This window comes from Streptopelia decaocto, assembly GCF_964273445.1.
Source record: "Streptopelia decaocto genome assembly, chromosome: 18".
Classification (NCBI taxonomy): Eukaryota; Metazoa; Chordata; class Aves; order Columbiformes; family Columbidae; genus Streptopelia; species Streptopelia decaocto.
Genome location: NC_138673.1, coordinates 1,446,142 through 1,470,923, shown reverse-complemented (window position 1 = coordinate 1,470,923; position 24,782 = coordinate 1,446,142). Strand labels below are relative to the sequence as shown.

Below are 24,782 nucleotides of genomic sequence, written 5' to 3'. Positions count from 1 at the left end.
TTATCCCTTACCCATGAACTTGTTTTTATAATAATACACTTACCCTTGTAAATCAGCACTAACAATATTCCAGCGAGAATTTATTTCTTTTTGCTATTTCTAGGGCAGTTTCAAGGAATTATCATATAAAATTTATACCAAGGGAAAAAAAAAAAGCCTAATGCAATATAACTTCAAATAGAAGAATAGCACTAAAACAGAAAAAAACCCACTTCAAGTTTGCTGTTAAACAGACCACACAGCCTGAAGATATTTCATTTTCTGGGGAAATAAGAGTATGTTTAGCACTGAACAGCCAGAAAAAGCATTAGGATGAGCCTGGGTAGTGTTCCCACCGAGCCCTGTGCCAAGAACAGGCTCAAATCTGAGCAGAAAGTGAACATGTGAAACTCAAAAGCCCTTTTCACCAGGACAAAAGCTTCAGCAACACGCCAGGTTTGTGTCCACGTCCCACTGACTTTGCAAGGACTTGGAGGAGACGCTTGACAGGGGCTGCTCCTGTGGAGGCTCCTGAATATAGGCGAGATCAGGACCTTTTCCACGGGGGTGTGGAATTAAGCTCCCAATTAAGCGCGGCAGCAGCTGTGGCAGCAGCAGGGACCTGCCACACGGGCACCAAGTGACAAGGACTCTGTCCAGCTCCAGCTGCCGCTTTTCAAGCCAAAGCGAGGACGAGCAGAGGAGCTTGGCCACCTTGGCTCCATCCCATCTGCAGAACAGCCCCTTCAAAGAGGTGCAAAACTCAAGAGAATTGCTGACTTGCTTTGATCTGACCATAAAAATGGTTTCACTGAAAGCTGAGGAGGCTTCTCCACTTTCATCTGGGTCAGCACTTTGTGTGCAAGGTCACAGCACGGGGCAGACGGACTCGAGTCTGGTCATGTCAGGCTGGACATGAGGAAGGAATTGTTGGCCCTGAGGGTGGTGAGAGCCTGGCCCAGGTTGGCCAGAGAGGTGGTGGCTGAACCATCCCTGGAGACATCCCAGGCCAGGCTGGACGGGGCTCTGAGCAACCTGAGCTGGTGAAGATGTCCCTGCTCATGGCAGTGGGGGCACTGGGGGGGCTGGGAAGGGCCCTTCAACCCAAACTGTTCTGTGATTCTGTGTGTGGGGAAAAGAATCCTAGAGCACTTTGGGTCCAGCCTGGCCTGGGATGGTTCATCCACCACCTCTCTGGCCAACCTGGGCCACCCTCAGGGCCAACAATTTCTTCCTCATGTCCGGCCTGAATCTTCCTCCTTTAGTTTAAACCATCACCCCTTGCCCTGTCACAACAGGCGCCACTCAAAAGTCTGTCCCCATCTTTCTTATCGGCCCCTTTTAAGTATGGAAAGGCCACAGTTGGCTTTCAGAGCCAGTCTTGTGATGGGGAAGAGCCAAAACCACCCTCTTGACTTCCCACACACTCCTTCGGTTTCACATTCCCCAGAAGAGCCACATGTCCCACTTACAGCTCCAACCTCTCATGTCCCTCTGGCTCTGTGACCCAACATCTCCGGCTTGGCTGCTTGTCCAAAGACGAGGGTAACCTGGAGTGACGGTCCTGGAGAGGGACCGTGTCAAACGCCTCACCTGACAGTGCACAATTATAACCCCAGCAGAGAAATCCAAGAGTATCCAGAGATATTAAGAACAAACTACAGACAAAGAGGGGAACCCCAAGGAGGGGAACAAGGAGAAGAGCCTTAAAGCAGGGGACAAGAAGCAAACTCTGCTTCTAACAGCTACGTGCAAAATACCTTAACACACAGATCAGGAAACAAACTTGAATGGCAGTCTCTGCACAAAAAAAAAAAGGGAGTGATACAAACAGTTTAAAAACAGAGTCCAACTTCAGCCAAACGCTGCTGGCTAAAGAACGAACTGAACATCCAAAGTGTCTCTGGATCAGCGGAGGAGCCCAGTCTGTCCCATGGCAGCCGCCAGGTGTTCAGTGGTTTTAAGCCATCCCAGTAGTTATTTATACACCCTGCCAAAAAAACTTGGATGGTGCCTTACAGGCCTCTGAAGCTGGAAATCTCAGCCAGGGAAACAAAACCCCACTGAAGTTTTGCAATGCTCGAGAAGAATATTCCTCAAACTCAGTGCTTTTTACTCAGCAATGGGGGATACAGGAAGGAGGAATAAACTGCATTTTAAATGATGCTGTAATAATGATGCTTTCAGTGAGCGATTGCAGGATAATAAAAAATGGAGAGACATGATGTCTGTAAGGTAAAAAGGGAATCCATGATTTGACAGAATGTCGGCACTTGCACAGCGATGCGGACATGGACACAGCAAGCACGGGCTCAAAGGCTGGGAAGGCTCTACTGTATTTAAGAGAATAAACTGACACTCGTTATCTCACAAAACAAACCAGCAATGCAACTTCAAGAGTCAAGCTTTGAAAGCAGAGATTAATCTGCCATAAAAACATAATTATCTCATTCAAAAAATCACTCTCACAGTCTGCAAAGCAAAAGATTTATAACATTCTTCTGGGTTTTGTCCAAATTGTCTAAAAATAGAACTGAAAGCCCCACCACAATTTGCTGAAAATCCTCCCCATTTCATTTAATGAAGAACAACATAAACAAGGAGCCTGAAATAAATTTATTTCAGGTTACTGCTCTTGTAAAGCCCTAACTTAGGAGTTTGGCTATAAAGCAACAGACATTATGGAAAGGTAAATAGGTTTTAGGCATTTTAAGTGACAATCCTATTAAACAGTCGAGCTCTGGCTTGAGCTGGGGACTGAGACACTCCTGCCAGGGGCTGGGGCAGAGCGAGATGTGCCAGGAGGTGACACGAGGAGAGGGGACGTTCCCCACACGAGCACACACGGAACGATGCTCCACACTGGCAGGTTTGTGAGCGCAGCCCCTGGACGATGCTCAGGAACACGCTTGGGGGCTGGAGATCAATCCTGCTGCAAAACAGCCGTTTGCTGGGGCTGCTGCTCACCCCTCTCCAAACACCCTCAGCAGCACCTACCCCAGTGTTTGGGTGCACAGGTTTTGTATCTGGCTCTTCACAGAACTTCAGGCTGGTTGGGTTGCAGGACCTCCGTAGATCCCCAGCCCAGAATCAGGATGACAACACTGAACCTGAACAAGGCTTAAAGAGGTTCACATTCGTGATAAGTGACCTTGTCTTAATCTGGGGCCTCCTGGAGCTCCTTGGAGCAGCCATGGCCTGGTGGGACAGTGCTCTCCATGGCGGGACCCCAGACATCACTGAACCACAGTCACAGAACCCCAGGCTGGCTGGGTTGCAGGAGCTCTGTAGATCCCCAGCCCAGCCCTGCTCACGCAGGGTCACAGAGCAGATCACACAGGTGGGTCCAGGCGGTTTGAATGTCTCACAGAAGGAGACTCCACACCCACTCTGGGCAGCCTGGGCCAGGCTCTGGCACCTCCCAGCAAACAAGTTTCTGCTCATGTTCACATGGAGCCTCCTGTGTTTCAGTCTGTGCCCGTTGCCCCTCACCCTGGCGTTGGGCACCATGAACAGAGTCTGGTCCATCCTCTGACACCCACCATGGAGATACTAATTTTGAGCAGTTCCTCTCCAAGCTGTAGCCTTAAGACGATGACTCCTTTCTGTTCCCAACACTTCAGAGGATTCCTCCCTACAGATATGCTCTAGGAAAATAGAGTTTCACCGCTCCAGAGCAGGCAGGGACACCTGCATTCCTCTGCCCCTGCCCCATCATTTCCATCTGCTGACAAAGCGTCTTCCCCGCAGTTACCCCAGTCTCGCAGGCCGGGCAGTGTCACGGAGCAGCGTCTGGAGAGATCACAGGCTGGCAGCTCATGGAGCAAGCGGCACTTTTGATTGCAAAGGAGCTGCCCCTAAATTTCATAGAATCATAGAACAGTTTGGCTTGGAAGTGACCTCCAAGGTAAGATAAAGAAAAAAGAGATTGAATCTCTTAAAACAGATTGTAGAAGCAATCCAAACTGCAAATCCTCCTGCTTTCCCAGCAGGCTGGACTCTTCAGAAGAGCCCTACAGGGAGACGAGGCTCCTCAAGATTAAAGCAAATTTCAACACAAAGCCAGAATGAAATAAATGCAATAAAGCAAACACACGTTTTTACAGGTCTGTAAACAGTTGCATTCACGCTATGGATCATCAACTCTGCAGTTCCAGGGCTCATCACCGCCTATACTCTCCACATTACTCTGTTTTTACAGCTAAGCAGTTAGAGGAGATAATTTACAGCCCATCTAATATCAATTCCTCCACCAAACAGATTTACGAGCAGCCAAGTGCTCTTCTGGGATAACAAGAAAGGGAGATCCCCAAATTAGCCAGCACAATAATTGCACCCGACTATCGCACTTAGAAAATGAAATGGATGAACAAAGCTGAGAGAAGCCAAGCTCAGCCATCACAAAGGCCTTAATTGTGTAAAAAATTAAAAGTAAGTCACCTTTGATTTGCTAGTTTGCTTTGACCTTTTGTCGCTGTTTCCAATTACTGACTTTCTGTATTCAAGTATGTACAAGACAAACTCCACAAATGTATATGCAAGCGACTTTGCAGCTTCAGAGGAGACTCCGAATCCATGTGTTGTAATTCCTGCATTTCTGACGTTGGCAAATCTAACGGCAGCTTCATCCAAGGAGGAAATGCAGGACTTGGCTCTCAGTCGCTCAACTTGCAAGTCAACAAGGCTCCAGATGGGTAATTCCAGCAGCTATGGAAACAACGGATGGGACACGCGGACTGGGAGGTCACAGACCACCCCACCCACCACATCCAGCACTTACACCCACCAGCAAGTGTCCGAAGTTACAAACACCCAACTCGAACCACCAGCTCCCTTTGTTTTTTTTCGGGGGAGAGAGCCCTACAAAGGAACTGGGCCAAGGTACAAACGTCTCCAGGCAACATGGCAAACCAGCACGTCTTTGCGTGAGCTGGTTTATTGCCAGAAGTCAATCTGACAAAGGAAGTTTGGGGTCAGATTCTGCTCTTGCTGGCACTTGGGTAACCGAAAGAAAGTGAAATGGGAGCTGAGGAAGATCACTGACAAGCAGAGCACGGAAGACACAGCCATTCCCTGAGCTCTGTTGCCACCACCCTGCTGCAGGATCCTGCCCTACAGGAGAACTGGAAGAAAAGACCAAGCACTTCTCAGCTCCAAACCAACTAAGTAAGGGCAAATCACCTTCACCAGCAGTTTGCGCTGAGCACACTGATCTCACCCTGGAAGCTCCAGAGAACCTTCCCAGAGCCCACTGAACAGCCCTGAGACACCAAGGCCATGTGCTCCATGTGCTCCTCCAGCTGCTCCTTTAGCCCAGACCCAGCAGCCCGAACACCCCTACGCTACCCAGTCCATCGTAACCGACCTCTTACCAGAGGATTCCTCACCCCCTCCACAGCAGTAAATCTTCCTGATTTTATTTACCTTGCACGAGTCCACATGTACATTCCCTCCGCTCCACCAAACCTGTGACCACATCCCCATAAAATCGATTTTCTTGTTTGCAGTGTTTTCGCCTCAATTATACACTCGCTGTCCGAGATGAGAAAATAGATGACTCTTGCAGACGCTCTGTCAAATTATCTTCCCTGAAGTGTCAAATGAATAGATCCAATGAACCCAATAAAAGCTTCTTATCTGAATCATCACTCTAGAGCCACTGATAATCGGCCAGTGAGTAGAGAAATCCAACAGCTAATGCATTTAGCAGAATGGAATATTGTCATGCAACACTCCGCACAATCCCCATCTATGGCACTCGGCCCAGCTACTGAAGCTTTATAAGCTTAAATAAAAACATGTTTTAAAATAAAGTGCAGCTACAAGTTTCCTTTGCCTGGTTGCCACAAGCAGAATTTTAGGCTTGCTCTTTCATTTTTAAGAGTTCGCATAAAAATACACGCATGCTCTGTCTTCCCAGGGTGCTTTGACATGAAGACCACTGCTCTGTTTCACAACCAGAGAAGGAAAACGGGAGATGATGTCCCCAGGAGCACAGAGCTGGGATAGTTGTGGCTCCCAAAGGGACAGATCAGCCCTTTGCTGCTGATGGGGTTAATAAACCACAGAAGGGCTGGAAGGGGGAACAGAGACAGGTTGGAACCAAGTTCTCTAAAAGCCAAGTCTGGCATCTCTCGTGCAGCCTCTAGGAAGAGCTCAAGGCAAAAGAAAGATCACGTTTAACAAAGGGTGTAAACGTTAAGTAGCAGAAAAGTTGGGTAAGCTAAATAATGTGTGCTAGTTAAGGAGCGAGAGAGAAATTGGAGGAGAAAAAGGAGGACCCTGTTTCTCCCATTTATGCTTCGTAGGTCAGAGCCCATTTCTGAAAGACGTGGGAAGGGGAGAAATACCTTCTCCCACCAAGAAGGGTGGCAGCCAGGGAGCCTCCATGCAGCAGAACTGCTCCCCCAGCAAGAACAACAGCGAATCATCAGCCCCCAGGCCTGGCTACCCCAGAGCACCAGGCAGAGATGAGGAGGGGACTGACGCGGGATAACAGACAAAGGTTCCACGGGGATCCAGCTTGGGGCCAGCGCTCTTCAGTGTCTTTGTAAAGACTTAGACCCAGGACTTGAGGGATTGCTCAGCAAGTTTGCTGATGACACAAAATTGAGGGGAGCTGTCAACACTCTGAAGAGCAAAGAGGCCCTGCAGAGGGACTGGGACAAACTGCAGACCTGGGCAATCACCAACCACATGAAGTTCAACAAGAGCAAGTGCAGGGCCAGGAGTTGGACTCCATGATCCTGGTGGGTCTTTCCAACTCAGGACATTCTGTGATTCTATGAAGGCATCACACAAGGACTAAGACAACATGGATTGTACCCCCAGCTCTGCCTCAGGCTGGCTGGGGGGCCAGGGACACCTTGTCTACCCCCAGCCTCACCATCCTGTTTTCATATGAGATACAGCAACACCCAGCAGCTTGAATAGCACATCATTCTTGATTGTGAAGTGTGTTTATGAACATTTTTTCCCCTTTTCTTGCCTGCAAGCAAACCAAGAGGTACTGGAACAGACAGAAGAAATCAGATTTCCCCCCCTCCGCAGCCAAGAATCTCGCTGAAGCCTCATTTGGGTTGCTGCTCGCTGTAAGCTAAACTGAAAGGAGATGATGTATTTCAGCAACAGTAACTTAATATTAACCACTGTACCTTTGTCACACTCATCATACCGCATTTCTAAAGGCTTACACCAGAAGTCTCATTAGCAAAACCATTAAAACAAGCACACAGCTGGTGGAGAACATTTACTGTGCAGAAGAGTCAAATCCTTCTAAATTTATAGTGGCAAAATTGATTACTGATTCGAACATCTGTTGCAAATTTTACATTTAAATTCTCCTTAAAAAGTCACTTAGCTCAGAAACATCAGCCCAGGCTCTCGGAACCAGCTCCCTTCCCCCAGTGACCACAGAAATAATTGACACCCAAATCAAATATGCTCATTTCATGAAAGTCATTCTCACTGTCATATATAATAAGAACTAAAATACGCTTAAGATGTAACTCAATGTATTTACACTATGTTTGTAATCATACAGAAGCCAAGGGGAACTCGGAGGAAAAGATCACATTGGAAAACTAAACTAAAGCAAATGGCACCAGGTGCAAGTCTGAAAACGTTTACATGTGCAAGCTGGTGTCTTCATCATCCAGGAACGGAGAGAGAACTACCTGTGAGCAGTGTGTAAATGCAGATAGAAGATGGTAATAGGACACAGAACCAGAGAATAATTCGGGCTGGAAGGGGCCTTGAAAGGCCATGGGTTTATACTTCTTGCCTTTCTCTGGATAAACCACCTGTGTCACCTTCCAGTAAGGAGAACAGAGCCATGGGCACCCAAATCCATGTGCTGTCAAATGCGATATCCTCGGACAAGCAGAGCTAAGGATTTTCCTTTTATTAATAGGAGAAAAATTTAAAAAGGCATTTGCTACACCCCACCCACAGAGCCATGACCTTGTTACTCGATGAAACCTTAATTCCCTTAAAGTAGAAAAAAAATGGCAAGGTTTTACTTGAGATCTAAAGCAATAGTTGCATATGATGTCTAAAAACACAAGACTAACTGAAATCCAGAAAGCACCAATAAACTGTTTCATTTTTGTGACCCTCCTGGAAGGACAAGGTTCTGTTCCATCAGCAGTTCCTGCAGTGCCACAACATCTATTAACCTAAAGTTGTTGGTTTCCCCCCCCGTTTGCTTTGTGTGTGGCTCCAATCTGTTGGAGAGAACATTGGCCCGTGTCCTCTGAGGGTTACAGCCGCTCAGCAATGCTGGCTCGGGGCCTGGCAGCACAGCAAGTACTATCAGGTCCAGCACAGAGCTGAATGGGCAGGATTTGTCATCATGATTAAGTCAAGAAGACACTGACAGAAGAGGTGACACTGTGTCAGGGTTGGACGAGTGCTCCTCAGAGCACGAGAGTGACACCAGAGACCTTTTTGCCCAGTACTCATCAAGTCCATGAACATCAACCACTTGCTTTAGGAGTTGTCTTATTCTCTCAAGAAGGTGGAAAAAAGCACATTTGGAGATGTTGTAATGTCGTGTTGAATCACAAACTGGGCATGTATGTCCATCATCAGGTTGGGTGGAATGCTGATGTGCTGGAGGGTGGGAAGGCTCTACAGAGGGATGTGGACTGGCTGGATCAATGAGCTGAGCCCAATTTTCTGAGGTTTCAACAAGGCCAAGTGCTGGGTCCTGCACTTGGGTCACAACAACTCCATGAACTCTACAGGCTTGGGGAAGAGCAGCTGGAAAGCAAAAGGACCTGGAGGTGTTGATGACAGCAGCTGAACATGAGCCAGTGTGTGCCCAGGTGGCCAAGAGGCCACAGGATCCTGGCTGGTACCAGCACTGGGGTGGCCAGCAGGCCCAGGACAGTGACCGTCCCTGTGCTGGGACCTGCAGAGGCCAAATCTCAAATCCTGGGGTCAGTTTTGGGCCCCTCACACCGAGAAAGGCCTTGAGGTGCCGGAGCGAATTGAGAGAAGAGAACGGAGCTGGTGAGGGGCTGGAGCACAAGTGTGATGGGAGCGGCTGAGGGACCTGGGGGGTTCAGCTGGAGAACAGGAGCTGAGGGGAGACCTTCTGATCTCTGAACTGCCTGAAAGGAGCTTGGAGCCAGGGGGGTCGGGCTCTGCTCCCCAGGAACAAGCGCCAGGAGCAGAGGAAACGGCCTCAAGTTGCGCCAGGGGAGGCTGAGGTTGGATGTGGGGAACAATTTCTTCCCCAAAGGGCTGTGGGGCATTGGAACAGGCTGCCCAGGGCAGTGCTGGAGTCACCATCCCTGGAGGGTTGGACAGACGGACATGAGGTTCTCAGGACATGGGGCAGTGCCAGGGGTGGGTTATGGTTGGACTCGATCTCAAGGGTCTTTTCCAACCAAAATGATTCTGTGATTCTATCTTTTCTCCAGTTACTTTCAAAGTGTTTGGGGAGAAATCTGTGAGGACTTTTGCCGAAGTGGGAAAGCGCATCCCCACTTCATTTCTCAGCAGCTCAGTGAAGGATTCCTATTTGTCTCAGGCAACATCCCTATTACTTCAGAAAACAGTTGTTGATTTATGGACGACAACAACAATAACAGTTTTCAAAAATTTCTCAACCTACAGAATCAGGTCTGGTAACACTGAGGGAAGCAGAGCACAGAGACAAAACACAAATGGGTCATGAGTCTGGCTGCTGGTGGCTCAGATCTCACAGAACACCAGTTCCTCATTTTCTTGCTCAGACGGCACATGTTTGCTTAATGGTATTTTTGAAAAAAAGCATCAATTTTATCATACAGTTCACAAGACGGAAAATCTACCTCTTCCCTCCTGAGCTTCTGGACCCTTGTTATTAATTTGTACATATTTCCCATTTGGATTCAGGATTATGAAGCAGCAATAGCTGGAAGGAACGTCTTTCAACCACTGGAACAGAGATTTCTCCTCCTTGTGACGAGAACAAGGATTCACATCCTCGGTGCTTCCTCCAAGCACTTTTCTACCCAGTTGAGTCACTTCTCAATCATCCTGATGAACTCGAGGCTGTCACAGACTACAAGACTCCTCAGACGTGACATTTGGAAAGGGCACTTTCTAAATTGCACGCGTTAACGTCTTTTTCCTCTCAATTTAATCTGGAGGGCAAGAAGACACATGACAAGAAACAAATGGAGCCTTCCGGGACTCTACCTGCTGTTTAACATAAACTCCTCTCTCAAATAACATTTCTCAGCATTGAAAATTTAACACAAAAAACACCTCAATGAGAACCGCTCCACAAAAGGATGAAACTTGTTCCAAATAGCAGTGGACAAGGAGGGGGTTTCTTGCTGTTTGCTGAAGAAATATCACAGATTTTTATCTTTTATTCCTGAACTTCCACCAAAAAACGCTGTAGCAACTGATCACCAAGACACTGCACGATGCTGTCAAATCATACCGGAAACAATTCATTATTGATTCACTCCTTTAGGTAGTCAGGGCTCAAGAACTTTGTGCAGAACTCCAGCTAACGTTGTGAAATCCATTACCAGTTTAACTACCTGCACTAGGGCAACCAATCTGAAACCTATTTCTCTGCCCAGGCCCTGCCATTTCTATTTTTACCAGAATCAGTGTGGGTTTTGGTAGCACAGCCCCAAAGGGCATCCTCACTCCTTTCTCCCCAGGGACTGTGGACTCTCCTCTTCCTTCTTCCCCACTCACTTATTGGAATTATCCCCATTTCACAGCAGGACCCGTCCCTGCAGCACCGAGCCCAGACACACCAGCTCTGCCAAACACCCACCAGCAAACACAGCGTGTGGTTTTTAAAATAACTCCCTTCTCCCATTTTTACTTATTTTTTTTTAATGCACAGAGACTAAACCTACCCATGATTCTTATTAGCAGTGACTCATATCAGCTGCAACACCAGCTTGTCTCAGTCTCAGGAGAACTGAATAAGCCTGGATGGTTTGTCAGGCAGCGTGAAATTAAGGGACTCATATTTTGTTTCCAGATATATCAGCATCACTTGCCCAATACGATGCACCAGCGCTTACCCGGCTTTTCTAAAACAGGAGCTGTATTTCTCAAGAATCAGCAGATACAGCAGCTTTCAGCACCTTCCGTCCATCTAAGTTCTACACAACGGTGCTCAACATCAGCCGTGAACACCAAGAGATGCGCTTGGAAATAAAACAGAAGGTGCTTCTGCCCAGGAGCAGTTCAAGGTAATTTTGGGGCACCAGGACCATGTATAACATTAAGAGACAAACCTACAAAACAGCAGCTTCCCCAAGACTTCTTGGTGTCCCACACCCGTGACGATGCCACACACAGCTGAGCAAGAACAGCTTTACCGACCAGAGCAACTATTAACTGGCTCTTGGGTTATCAGTGTTCCGAGGACCCTTTAAAGCACAGTTGCTTAGAGGAGGAAAAAATGCATCTGCTGGTTGAGTTTCTCTTCACCTTGACCAGAGTATTTTTAGCTGTATGGACAGACCTGCCAATACTTTCTTTGCAAGGAAATTTCTGCCAACACACAGTGATGGATGAACCAAACCTACCCAGAGTCAAGAGAGGCAGAAGGAAAGGAATGATGGGCAAAAGCTCCCAAAAGACTTCTTTTGGTATTTCTGCCTTCAATAGTTGAGCTCCCCTTCCTTGCACAGCCTCCTCACAGAGAACTTGGGAAGTTTACACCTGATTTCAGTTAAGCTCAGAGTTTGGCCTGAGATTGTGCTTAACAAGATCAGCCACCACACTCACACGCAAACACCTGGATCAAGCTACTCACACGTCTTCGCAGAAGAAAAGCATCGCTCAATTACAGCGAGTTGCCCTGATCGACTAATTTGGCAGAAAATGGCCCAACATTGTCATCTCGGAAGGCAGAAAAACCTCATTATTCAAATGAAACAGTCTCTCTTGTCTGCTCATCCCAGCAGGTAACATGTCAACTTCTGCCAAGTCGGTAAACAGAAGCACTTGCTTCCATCAGAACACGGTACCAGTGAATAAAAGAGGGAAGATATGCTTATTCTTACTAATTCATGTGATGCTAGGACCATGAGTGCTTCATTAATTACTACAAAAGCCGTTACCCAGGCTAAGTTCTGAGCTCACAGCAGCAGACATGATCCTGTGGGCCTTCAGGTCATTGTCTCAAACACAAACTGCTACAAACCACTGACAGTGCAAAGGGCCACCCTTGCTATGATCTACCAGTTTGGTTAAATCTTCCAGAAACAATCAGATTTCTATGTAGCAGGAAGGCAAATCAAGCCACTAAACTCCATTTCACACATTTTAATGTCCTTTACGTACTGCAGTTTCAAGGGAACCTTTTAGAACCACTACTAAGTGCCACATGGGGGTTTATGACTCTTAAGCTTCCCTGAATTTCCAGTTTCCCTTCACTGCTTTTGGCGGAAATGCTTCATTAGGAAATCTATTCTTTTATAATCGCTTCATTTCTTGCAACATCCTATACTCAGAGCAGAGTCTCCTGTCCCATTTGACACACATTCTGCTCTCCTTTTGTCATTAAGTTTCTCCCCGCATGGAAAACCAATTAAACTTGCTGCACTTTATACATCTTAACATACAGAATGTGTAAGTACGCTCCCAACACACCGAGAACACAGTCAGTGTTCAGCATCACGAGTCTTCTACTTCTGTTTTGAGTAGGTGAGGTGCTGAAGGAAGAAAAAAGTATTTAAAAATACACTGGTAATGGGGTACCTTTTCAGACAGGGCCTTTAAACTGTCCAGAAAGCGCTGCCAGAAATCCCTGAAGAGGGGCCGGTCGATTCTCTTCAGGCTCTCTTTGGTGCTGGCGTCCACACTGACATACAGCTGCGTTACCGGCTCCAGGTTCCTTGGAAAGACAGAGAAGGGGATCATTGTTTTCAGACATGACTACTGGCTGAATTGGATAGTTTTCCCTGTAGCTCCTGCGTTTCATATGTGCCTTGGTAGGAAAAGTCCAGTGGTTCCTCTCTGCCAAGTGACGTTACAACCCCCTTTCAACAAATAACGGACCCCAAAGCTAAGAATGTCACATCCAGAGACCTTGGCTGACATTTTAATTATCTTCTGTTCACTGTACTGGAACATATTTCACCCCATTGAAGCTGCAACACATTCCAAATGGCTTCTCAAAGGCTGCCAGGGGTTCACCGCAAGACTCCTCAGCACATGGCTCAAAAACTTAAAGCTCAGGCCCTTCCCCAAGTTCTATTTGCCCTGATCTATGAAAAAATAATCCCATTGAATAGAAATACAGTCAAATTCAGCCAGTTTCTACTGCTGGACACATTGAACTTACCTGACCTGTAGCTGGCAACACAGTGAGATGATTTTTTTTTCAAGGGAAATCAAAGTTGTTTGGAAAATAAAACCAACCACAATCCCCCAACGTGTTCTCCCTCCACTTCCAAAGCTCTTAGCTCAGTATTTATCGTCTTTCTGGTCACATCGAGTTCAGGTGTGAGCCCAACAGCTTCTAAAGAGATTAAACCTCCTCTGCGGTGTGAAGAGCCGGCTGAGCCCGATCCCTTCCACCACCTCCGGGTACCACAGGAGAGGCCGAAATGCTGCAGGCAATTAGCAAAGGGCTAACGAAGGGCATGGAGAGGAACAACCTGAAACGAGCTCCCTGCTCACAGACAACACCGGTAAAGCCAGTGAGTTTAAGTTAAGACACATCCACCTCTTGTGGCATCTTCCACCCCGGGGTCACCGAGATGAAGTGACAGTATCCTGCTCTTCAGCTTTAACACTTTTAGGATGGTTTGGTTTGTGTGAAATCTGTTAATGAGGAGGCTACAGTCCCAGCTTGATTTGGTTCTTTACAGAAGATGAGAAGAAATTAGAAACTATTGTTCAGCTGCCAAACAGCGCACCCAAAAAATACAACAACCCCCTGTCATCTCCAGAGGTGACAAAGTGACTGTGCAGAATGAGACCGAGCAGAGCTCTGTGCCCAGAAAAATCCACTTCCCTTGGGCACTCAAGCTATTAAAACATATTCTCTCTGTGCATATTTAGAAGAACGAAATAGCCCAGAGCAAATTTAATATTTTAGGTTAAAAAAAACCCCACCTGTTTTGCAAACAAGCTTGTCTGGACCAGCGGCCCAAAACCACAATCTCCAAAAATGACCAAATATTCCAGGCCTAAGCAGATTGAAGTATTCCGTTTCAAAGAATGTAGCCAAAATACCCTGTCTTTACTTAATGCTGCATTTGCCTAATTAATGGGGCCCCACTGAAGATGGAGCGAGTTTTTCAAAATATGAGCGAAGAAAAACTCATCTCTTCTCCAAGGATCTCAAATCTAGGATGGATTTTCCAGTGTTCCTCAATTTTTAGTTGTAATTTTCAAGTTCGCTTGGCCGAGATCACACCCAGGAGATCAAATTCATGGCGTTTACCACATATGAACTTGGGCACAAAACATGAGCAAGCAGCACAGTACGAGTCAAGAAAGATGAACTGACTTGAGGCCACCAGCTGGTTTCACAAGGCAGACAGGACACAGCCCGGTCAATGATACAACACCCAGAAACATCACTATAATAAACATGAGCATTTGCTTAGGGGCAATAAAAAGCATCTGTTCATTATTATTATTGATGCTCAAAAATCAACAAAGATGCTGAAGGGAGTGGAGCATCTCCCGTGTGAGGAAAGGCTGAGGGAGCTGGGGCTCTGGAGCTGGACAAGAGGAGACTGAGGGGGGACTCATTCCTGGGGATCAATATGGAAAGGGGGAGTGTCAGGAGGATGGAGCCAGGCTCTTCTGGGTGACAACCAATGACAGGACAAGGGGCAGTGGATGTGAACTGGGACACAGAAGGTTCCACTTAAATACGAGAAGAAACTTCTTCCTGGTGAGGGTGGCAGAGCCTGGCCCAGGCTGCCCAGGGGGGTTGTGGAGTCTCCTTCTGTGCAGACATTCCAACCCGCCTGGACACCTTCCTGTGTAACCTCATCTGGGTGTTCCTGCTCCATGGGGGGATTGGGCTGGATGAGCTTTCCAGGGCCCTTCCAACCCCTGACATTCTGGGATTCTGTGTGAAATGAAGACGCACACAAGGGTTCTTGTTCAGAGCCACTGATCAGAAACAAGAGGAGGAAGAAGAGACAGGTGAGTGTTCAATATGAGTCCACGGGCTATAAAACCTCATTCAGTTTATAAAAACGGGTGTCCCTGGAGGCAGGTGAAGCTGCAGACCAGATGCAGGAGGAGAAGGAGGGTCGGGAGGAGGGCCCAGGCAGCACCAGGCTGGACACCAGAGCTCGTGTTCCTTATTTCAGACAACAGTTCCCCTCTGCTTGTCAGGAAACTGAGCTCGGTGCGCACTTCAGCTCCCATATTACGCAAATCATTTGCTTTGATGAGCCAAAAAAATCAGTTGCAATTTTTAAAGCAGCAAAACTAGCATTTTATCACTTTTTTGTGTCTTGTTAAAAACATTCAGCAGATCCTAAGAAGCACAGCTTCAAAATATAATGTGCGCTCTCTTCTTGCAACGCTATTTTTAGGAAAGAGCAATTTCTGTCTATCAGGCACATAATACATAACTTAAAGTAACTTGATTACACAATTATTTAATCATTTGGAATGCCTTTGTAGTGTATAATTACTCCCTCAAAAAACCACATGCCCTTCCCTCTCGCTGCCACATTCAGACCACGGGAAGGGAAAAGGAAGCGCTGCCAGCAGAGCGAACAGGGAGGCGATGAGCTGAATGTAAAACTGAGCGACACGACGAACCACCCAAGGAGAGCTCTGCCAACACACTCACGTAACCCCGGGGTTGGACTTGGTCAGCGTGTCAGAGACTGATAACAGCTCAAACATTGCGGCAAAACCAGTTCATGCAGCCACAGGAGATGGGACACTCAGTATAAGGTGAATAGCGATTTATTTATCAAGGACAAGCTAATGAGCCACGGACCAGGCCGGCTGGTGATATAGGTGGCACAGGGCTCTACCTTCTGATGCACCCAGCCTGGCACAAAGGGAAAAGCTGAGACCCTTCAACATGGCCCAAGACTTGTCGCTCTTTCACAACCACCCTCCCCCAGACTCTTCCATCTTTCACAGAATCCCAGAATGTCAGGGGTTGGAAGGGCCCTGGAAAGCTCATCCAGTGCAATCCCCCCATGGAGCAGGAACACCCAGCTGAGGTTACACAGGAAGGTGTCCAGGCGGGTTGGAATGTCTGCACAGAAGGAGACTCCACAACCTCCCTGGGCAGCCTGGGCCAGGCTCTGCCACCCTCAGCGGGAACAAGTTTCTTCTCAAATTTAAGTGGAACCTCCTGTGTTCCAGTTTGCACCCACTGCCCCTTGTCCTATCACTGGTTGTCACCGAGAAGAGCCTGGCTCCATCCTCCTGACACTCACCCTTTATAAATCAGTAAACATTAATGAGGTCACCCCATCTTTCGCAATAACACCTCCACAAAAGACCACAAATTATGGAGAGGGCTATAAAGACCCACCCTGTGCAAGCACCGGGGCACCCACCCATCCTGAGGCCCACTGTGCCCACATGAACAGAACAAGACACCAGAGGACGGTGCACATCACTGGAGCTGAGACTGCAAACTCCATCACTCATAAAACTGAGCCGTAAGGATGGTGAAATCTTTCTCTCTCTTTTTGTTCTTTCCCATACTTTTACTTTTTTTGCTTCCCTTTTTCTAAGTAGCATAGTAACATAAGACTTAGAGCCCCACATTGCCGCAAATTTTTAACGTCTACCAATTCAACTTACAATAACATAAATCCTTCTGCCACCAAATCATGTATGATTTGGGCCAAGCTGCAAAATAAAAGCCTTTTATTTGCGGATCTTAAGCACCATGTGTACTGTTTTCCAACCAAGGGGACCCACAAACCTGAATCACTTCTCCCCTCACTCATAACCCTGGGTGGGACGTGACACGGCATTATCAGTTTACGGAACTGTGACGAGTTCCCAACCACCTCACAGCACACACCTGCTTTGCCTCAGGTTTCATTAAAAGCAGTTTGGATGCTCCAGAACATCAGAAACAGGGATTCTTTGCATTTGCAAAGACTCAGCATTCGTTAAAATGTTCTGAGCATTTAGCTCAAGCCCTTCTGAGAAGGGGGGTAAAAAAAGCTGATCCCACTTTTGCAGATGAGCCTGCACCTTTCACCTTTCCCAATCCCGCACAAGGTGCTGGGCTGGACAGATCTTTAGTCTGAGCCTTCATGGGTGGTCTGATGGAGTTAGAACAAAGATCAGACTGCACGAGAAGCACACAACCCAAAAAGGCAACTGATGAGTTTGGTCTCCTGCTCTCGCTGTCGGGAACACTCACACCAGTTATCGACATCTCCAAGCACAAAACGCAGCTCACTCGCTGTTCTCCTTCCCTCACACCTCTGGGAGGTACTTTATTACATTCTCTTCACTTTCAGAAGTAATCACACTTTGTTTAAGAGATAGAGAAAACAAAATCAAACTGGGGGAGAGAAAGAGCATGGGGAGATGAAGGTTAAAATCAAATAGATGTCGAGTCGGCTTTTAGGTTGTCAGTGCTCATGCAGAGCTGATATTGGTGAATGAGAAAACAGGACTAAAACACAGGGCAGCACTCAGAAGTTTTAGTAGGGAGATACTTTGTCTAACTCTCACCTAATCTCATCTGGGAACTGCGCATTGGTAACCAGGAAACTGGAGATGCCGTGCTGGTGCAGGAGCTTCACGAACCGGTTGATCTCTGGGTACATGATGGGCTCTCCCACCAGCGAGAGCGCGCAGTGCTTTGCCGTCATTGCTTCCGTCAAGCGATCTGCTCTCACTCCTGACACGCCTGAAACAAAAAGAGGGAAAACAGGGTTAAATGAAATAAAACCCACAAACCAGGGGGAACACCAAGTCCCAGCCAGCACCCACTGAGCCAGCACTGCAGGAACCTAAACCAGCAAACACCCAGACATGCAGAGCCTGGAGATTTATTACTATAGGATAAGGGGTGATGGTTTTAAAATAAAGGAGGGAGATTCAGGCTGGATGTGAGGAAGGAATTGTTGGCCCTGAGGGTGGTGAGAGCCTGGCCCAGGTACCCAGAGAGGTGGTGGCTGAACCATCCCTGGAGACATCCCAGGCCAGGCTGGACGGGGCTCTGAGCAACCTGAGCTGGTGAAGATGTCCCTGCTCGTGGCAGGGGGGGCACTGGGGGAGCTGGGAAGGTCCCTCCAACCCAAACTATTGTACAGTTCTATGATTTGTGTGCCCTGCTAACTACTGCAAGGAATTATTCAGCAATATTTGAGTCAAGCTTTCCATTGCCAAGACCTCAATGCCACTTGACTGCTGAGACAGAAAAAGAGCCAGGTTAATGCCACTTCAAGTGGGAAAACCAGGTTCTATCTGTTTCACTACTGACCCACCGTGGTCCTCCACCCCCGAAAGAGCAATTCCCTTGAGGGACTGGGCTCCCTTCACTGAGCACAGCGCTAACTATCAGCTTTAAAATCAGCTTTTCAACCACATCAAATATAACTCCCCAGAGGATGCGGTCAAAAAGAAAACCCAACACACAACACCGTCCTGAACAGAGAGAGATATTGCAGAATGAGGAGGGAAACACAAGGAGCTCAACTGTAGCATCCCAGTGAAAACATCATCTGCTGGTTTAACCGATTTGAGACATTTTCTTATACCCATGGGAGAGGCAAATACTCCTCCAGCCCATCCATATCCAACCAAGCGCTCAGGACCCTGTGTGAAATCATCTGACGACAAACAGGCTTTTGTTCCAAATATGTCACTTCACATTTCCTTGACATGCCTTGATGCACTCAAATAATATCAGAGGTTTTAGGCTGGGGGTTAGTCTGGTTTTAAAAAATAAACAGAGACTTGAGTTTGAAACCAGGTCCTCAGCTCACCTCTTGTTGCCTGGATGCTGGAGCTCGAGCAGTACAGAAAATTACATGCTATGCTGCAAAGCCAAGATAAAAAAGAGGTGTTTGTGGATATTGCTTTAGCCTCACGTAGAAAAGCTGGTTTGGGATCAGAGCAAAGCTTAGTGGATTTTAAACCAGTCAGGCTCAGTCCAGAATAAGTGACAGGACTAATGGTTATTCCACAGAAACCTGACAGCACTAAATGAGAACTTTATTTGAAAAGAAAGCAGCATCTGAACCACACACTGAGATTAAAGGACTAACTTTCGTATTCCTAAAGCTACTGTAAGTCATTTTTGGAATTCATTTATTTCTCTCTCTCAGCATCTTGCAATTGGACTGTGATAATTACCGTGCCAGCTTTATAAGCAGACAGAAAAAATATTCAACATCACCTAAAGCTTCAGAGTAACTTTCTCAAAACAGCTTACAGCAAATGTGGTATATAGTAAACACGCTCCAGAGGAGGGTAGAGGTTTTATACACAATCATTTGACCACATAAATCACAAGCTAGACAGGGATGAACTCAACAGGATTAGTGGGATTTTTCAGGGAGCACATGAACTCCCTGCACTTTGGCTGTTGTACCATACGGCGCTTGGCCTCTGCTCCTGCAGATGAGCCTCTTTGTGTCTTCAGGCAATGAACTCCAGCCAATGCAGCGGCTGGCAGATGTTGCTGGGCACGAGGCAGGTCCAACCAGGAGCCTGGAGCTGCAGGAACGTGAGAAGCCGCAGCAAGAGGCAGCGTGAGCAGCTCCCAGCTCCTGCCGAGCTCCGGTCCCAGCACAGGACGCAGCCAAACTGCCCTGGATCAGCACATCTCCTTTGGAAAGCTGATTCCAGCTGCCTTCCTACTGGTGCACTTTAATTTGGGAAAGAAAAGCACCATCTATCTGGCACATCACCCTAGAGAGATGGGCTGGTGACTTTGGGTGCCCCTCTGCAAGTCCCAGTCACCACCAGTGCCCCAGTGACCCAGGGAACCTGTTTTATCCACTCTGAAGATTTCTTAGTTCAGGTCATGTTTTTTTTTTCCTCTGCAGTTTTCCCCATGTCAGATCAGTGCTGTATTATCAGAGACTCCCACTCTCCTATATTTGAATGATGGTTCCATTCTGTGTGTGCCCTTTGCAAGGACACAGAGATTTACTGGTCACCACCTAGAAAATGCATCCATCAAAGAAACTGCTTCACACCTTCCTGCCTTCGCTCCCTACCAGTGAGATGTCTCTCCATCAGTTACTTTAAAGGAGAATGATGTGACATTAACAAACATCTATGGTCTCCAAAACCAGCAACAATAAAAGAGAAAATGACATAATTGTATAAACACATGCAGGACTACTACAGAGTAGATGGCTATCCTCTAGGATATACTATAGGATGGAGGGTCCCTAAGAATTACACAGAATCCCAGAATGTCAGGGGTTGGAAGGGACCTGGAAAGCTCATCCAGTGCAATCCCCCCATGGAGCAGGAACACCCAGATGAGGTTACACAGGAAGGTGTCCAGGCGGGTTGGAATGTCTGCAGAGAAGGAGACTCCACAACCCCCCTGGGCAGCCTGGGCCAGGCTCTGCCACCCTCACCAGGAAGAAGTTTCTTCTCAAATTTAAGTGGAACCTCCTGTGTTCCAATTTGCACCCATTGCCCCTTGTCCTGTCACTGGTGGTCACCGAGAAGAGCTTGGCTCCATCCTCCTGACACTCACCCTTTCCATCTTGATCCCCATGAATGAGTCACCCCTCAGTCTCCTCTTGTCCAGCTCCAGAGCCCCAGCTCCCTCAGCCTTTCCTCACACGGGAGATGCTCCACTCCCTTCAGCATCTTGGTGGCTGCGCTGGACTCTCTGCAGCAGTTCCCTGTCCTGCTGGAACTGAGGGGCCACAGCTGGACACAATATTCCAGGTGTGGTCTCCCCAGGGCAGAGCAGAGGGGCAGGAGAACCTCTCTGACCTACTGACCACCCCCTTCTAATCCACCCCAGGTACCACTGGCTTCCTGGCCACAAGGGCCCAGTGCTGGCTCATGGTCACCCTGCTGTCCCCAGGACCCCCAGGTCCCTTTCCCCTACACTGCTCTCCAACAGGTCCTTCCCCAACTTATACTGGAACCTGGGGTTATTCCTGCCCAGATACAAGACCCTACACTTGCTCTTGTTATATTGCATTAAATTTCTCCCCACCCAGCTCTCCAGCCTGTTGAGGTCTTGCTGGATGGCAGCACAAGAAGATCTGTATTTTCCTACAATGCATGCAATTAATAAAGCATCAGATGAGCTCACCGTTTCCTTTGGCACACAAAGATGTGGGTATGTGTGTACCTGAAAGCTGTAGTACCAATCAATTCAAATTGCTTTGGGTATTATCTGGGTAGCATTCAACAGCCTCAAGGCCTCTCTAGCTTAGACTTTTTCCCCACGTTGCTCTTCTCCAGGAGCCCAAATGGTGTGGTTGAGGTTCACACATCTCGGACGTGCTCATCACCCTGCAGGAAAATCCCAACTCAGGAGTCCCTGTCCCTGCCCAGCTGCACCAAAACAACCTCATCCATCGCACTGCTCAAGCCTTGGCTTGGTTTGTAGGGTTTTGGTGTTCATTTTCTTCTTTTCAAATCATAATAAAATCCAACCTTCTATTTGTGGAGCTCTGCTAAGCTTGCTGAAGTGTAACAGCCAGTCGTGTCTCCTGCCCGAGGCATTTCCATCCCACACACGGGGACACACGGCCGGCAAGACACCCGGCATCTTCTACTTCATCTCCCTGCCTTCAGCTCACCACAGCATTTCAACTCAATTTTGCTTTCACTGATTCTACTCTAACAATATTTTCACACGCACCTCAGGGAAGCGACGACGTAAAATTCACTAAGTGTAACAGCGACCTACTGGGCTTTTCTTACTGATTTTTCTTCCCTTTAATAAACCTTCTTGCTTTGAGGCTCCCAAGACAGGAAGCATGTTGCCATCTATCACTCTGAAAAGGTAACACATCTTTTCTTTTTCCACTTTGCAGCTCAGTTCTAGTCCAGAGCCTTTTTGGTCTTTCTCCTTTCCCAGTTTCAGGTGAAGTGTAACTGTGCTCAGGATGCACATGCAAGTTTCAGGGAATATTTACAAATCTAATGGAAAATAAGCCCCAAAAAGAGATAATTGGGATGTCCTTACAGGCCTCTTGATACCTTGGGAATATTTTCAGATGCTGTGAAGTCCATCTATCATCTTTCCTTTTCAGGAAGACAGCAGAGCATGGTAAGGGAAGGACAGGGTTATTCCTTAGTCTGACGCTGGGTTTAAACAGATTCCTGCACTCAGCTTTCAGCAGGCAGCAGAGCATCTGCAAAATAACTTGCTTTTCACCTTTCCTTCGTGCAAACACCACCCATTTCTGCCATGGACGGCAACACGCCCATCACCCGCACCAGCTTTTACAAGCATAACCTCAGTATTCCACCATCAGCTGCACACAGATCTGCTCATCACTTCACACCACACGTGGCCAGAGCTGCTGGTCCGACAGCGCAAGTTGATTCAAACCAGCCACGTGATGAAAATAAAGCTCATGAGGCCCTAGCGTGAGTTATTTTTCTGCCTATTTTATAACCCCAGTGAATGAGACACAGCCTCTCCGCGCTACCGACAGAAGGTTGGGGTTTGTTTTTGCCTGTCACGTTTTAAATCCATTGGGTTCTCTCTGCACGCAGCCAACATAAACAAGCAGGTTCCCAAAACCACAGCCAAGCCTGAGGCTCATCTCGCACGTTTTACAGATTCCTTGTTCCCTTCTGCTGCCACTGGGGAGAGCGAAGCCGTAGAGCTGACCCTGCATGGAAACCAAGTTCAGAACATTGGGAAAGAAATAAAGAAAACCAGGCATCTACACATGAAGATATAGATATGTAATAAATAAACAACAAACTTAGAAGGAGTTCCTACAAGAAGGAAAATCCAGCACTGTTCAGAGGTGCTGTGTAACTGCAGCTTCAGTCACAAACAGATGTACCGAGTAATTCCTGTGAAAATAATAATACTCTGGATGCTCGCTCATTAATGACCAAAACACAATCAAGAAGCTCCAGAGCTGACACAAGAGCTCCCGGGGGATTAAGGCTGGGCAGTGTGTTTTCTATCAGGTTAGAGCTGATTCCTTTTGCCTTCTACCTGCCCTTACTTTTACATAAGATAATCAAGATTCCTCGTCATCCAGGCCAACTCTAAACACCACAGGAGCCTCCGTGCACACCAAGGACGTGACAATGACCAAGATGCACACAAGGCAACTCCAACCTGCTCCCTCGAAGGCAACAGCAGATACTCAATGGCCAACTTAGGTTCTAATATAAAAAACAAGGCAGAACATCTTGGAAAACGTTGTTTGCCACAAAAGCTTTTCCTCACTCACCCGTCTTTCTGATGTTATAAACCTCATGCCTCCTTCCCAGCACTTCACAGATGATCAGAACGTTTTTAATCGATGCTCTGAAGACCTTACTGCCAGTTCCAAAGGCATCATTGACAGGGAAAGAGTGGGAGAAGTTACCTTTGAACTGCTTGATCATATTGCGATGGTTCTCAAGAGCCTCCTGCAAGATCATTTCAGGTTGGTCCATCTTCCATCGCCACTCTGTGCCCACTGGGTTTGTGTGATGTCTGAAGGAAAGAGAGTTATTTGGAACATACATGGAAGGTCTTTCACCCCGGAGACTTTGGCATTGTTTAATAACATTAAAAGCAACAAGAAATTCACAGCAATATCCTGCTTCTGACACAGCATTCAGGTGTCACCTTTGAACACCATTCTCATCCCTCTGTCCTTCCAGCTCTCCCCAGAAGCAAGAATGGACCTTGCAGCATATATTGAACATCACAAACCTATTCGGATGCACAGATAAAAGGTTTCTAAGCTAAAACAATGCTCCACAGCCAGAAAGACCTCTGTAAAGAAAGGAAACCTGGTTCTACCTCCTGCTGCACAAAGCACTGGAAAAAGAAGGTCCCTGAGCCATTTTTAGTTCCATTGCAAGTGCACCAACTGCCACCCTGAGAAACGCAGGATCTGTTTCTCACCCAATCTCCATGTAACGCTCTAGTAACAAGACCCATGGAGTTTCTCCCCATTCCTTATTTGATTAGCATGAGAGGATATTACAGCCATTGTAAGTCACGTGGAAAAAACTGTACCCCAACCAGCAAATAAAATACTAAAAGCAGCTGGTGTGGTTCCCATTGGACTCACACCTGGACAAACAACCCAGAGAAAATCTGTCCAAGGGCACCATCCTCTCCCTGTGCGAGGAATTTCCCATTAACCTTGCTGCACTTTGATATCAAACTAGGAAAAATTCAGCCTTTAAGTATCATCCTTAAAAAAAAAAAAAAAAAAAAAAAAAAAAAAAGAATTTCTGTGCTTCCCCCTCCCTGTTGTGTCTTCTCCTGCTTTTTTTCCAAAATATGATACAAAAACTCCTCCACTTTTCTCCTACAAACTCCATCACGGTTCATAAAATAAATTAATGGAAAGTAGCATATGTGGAGTGTCGTCTGAAGAAGAAAGACATTGTGCATGTAAAGAGCATTGGAGCTGGTGAGGGGCTGGAGCACAAGTGTGATGGGAGCGGCTGAGGGACCTGGGGGGTTCAGCTGGAGAACAGGAGCTGAGGGGAGACCTTCTGATCTCTGAACTGCCTGAAAGGAGCTTGGAGCCAGGGGGGTCGGGCTCTGCTCCCCAGGAACAAGCGCCAGGAGCAGAGGAAACGGCCTCAAGTTGCGCCAGGGGAGGCTGAGGTTGGATGTGGGGAACAATTTCTTCCCCAAAGGGCTGTGGGGCATTGGAACAGGCTGCCCAGGGCAGTGC

At 47.3% G+C, this 24,782-nt stretch overlaps 1 protein-coding gene across 3 annotated transcripts in view; it reads right to left on the bottom strand.

The window, feature by feature from the left end:
- LOC309447491 (S-adenosyl-L-methionine-dependent tRNA 4-demethylwyosine synthase TYW1-like) overlaps positions 1-24,782 on the bottom strand; it is a 109,274-nt gene that overhangs the window by 37,434 nt on the left and 47,058 nt on the right. For all 3 annotated transcript variants that reach the window (XM_082068171.1, XM_082068169.1, XM_082068170.1), the window contains exons 11-13: positions 23,469-23,578; positions 17,650-17,827; positions 12,712-12,847 (exon numbers count right to left, since the gene is read on the bottom strand). In XM_082068171.1, coding sequence (XP_081924297.1) covers positions 12,712-12,847; positions 17,650-17,827; positions 23,469-23,578 — 424 coding nt within the window. The remainder of the gene's footprint in view (positions 1-12,711; positions 12,848-17,649; positions 17,828-23,468; positions 23,579-24,782) is intronic.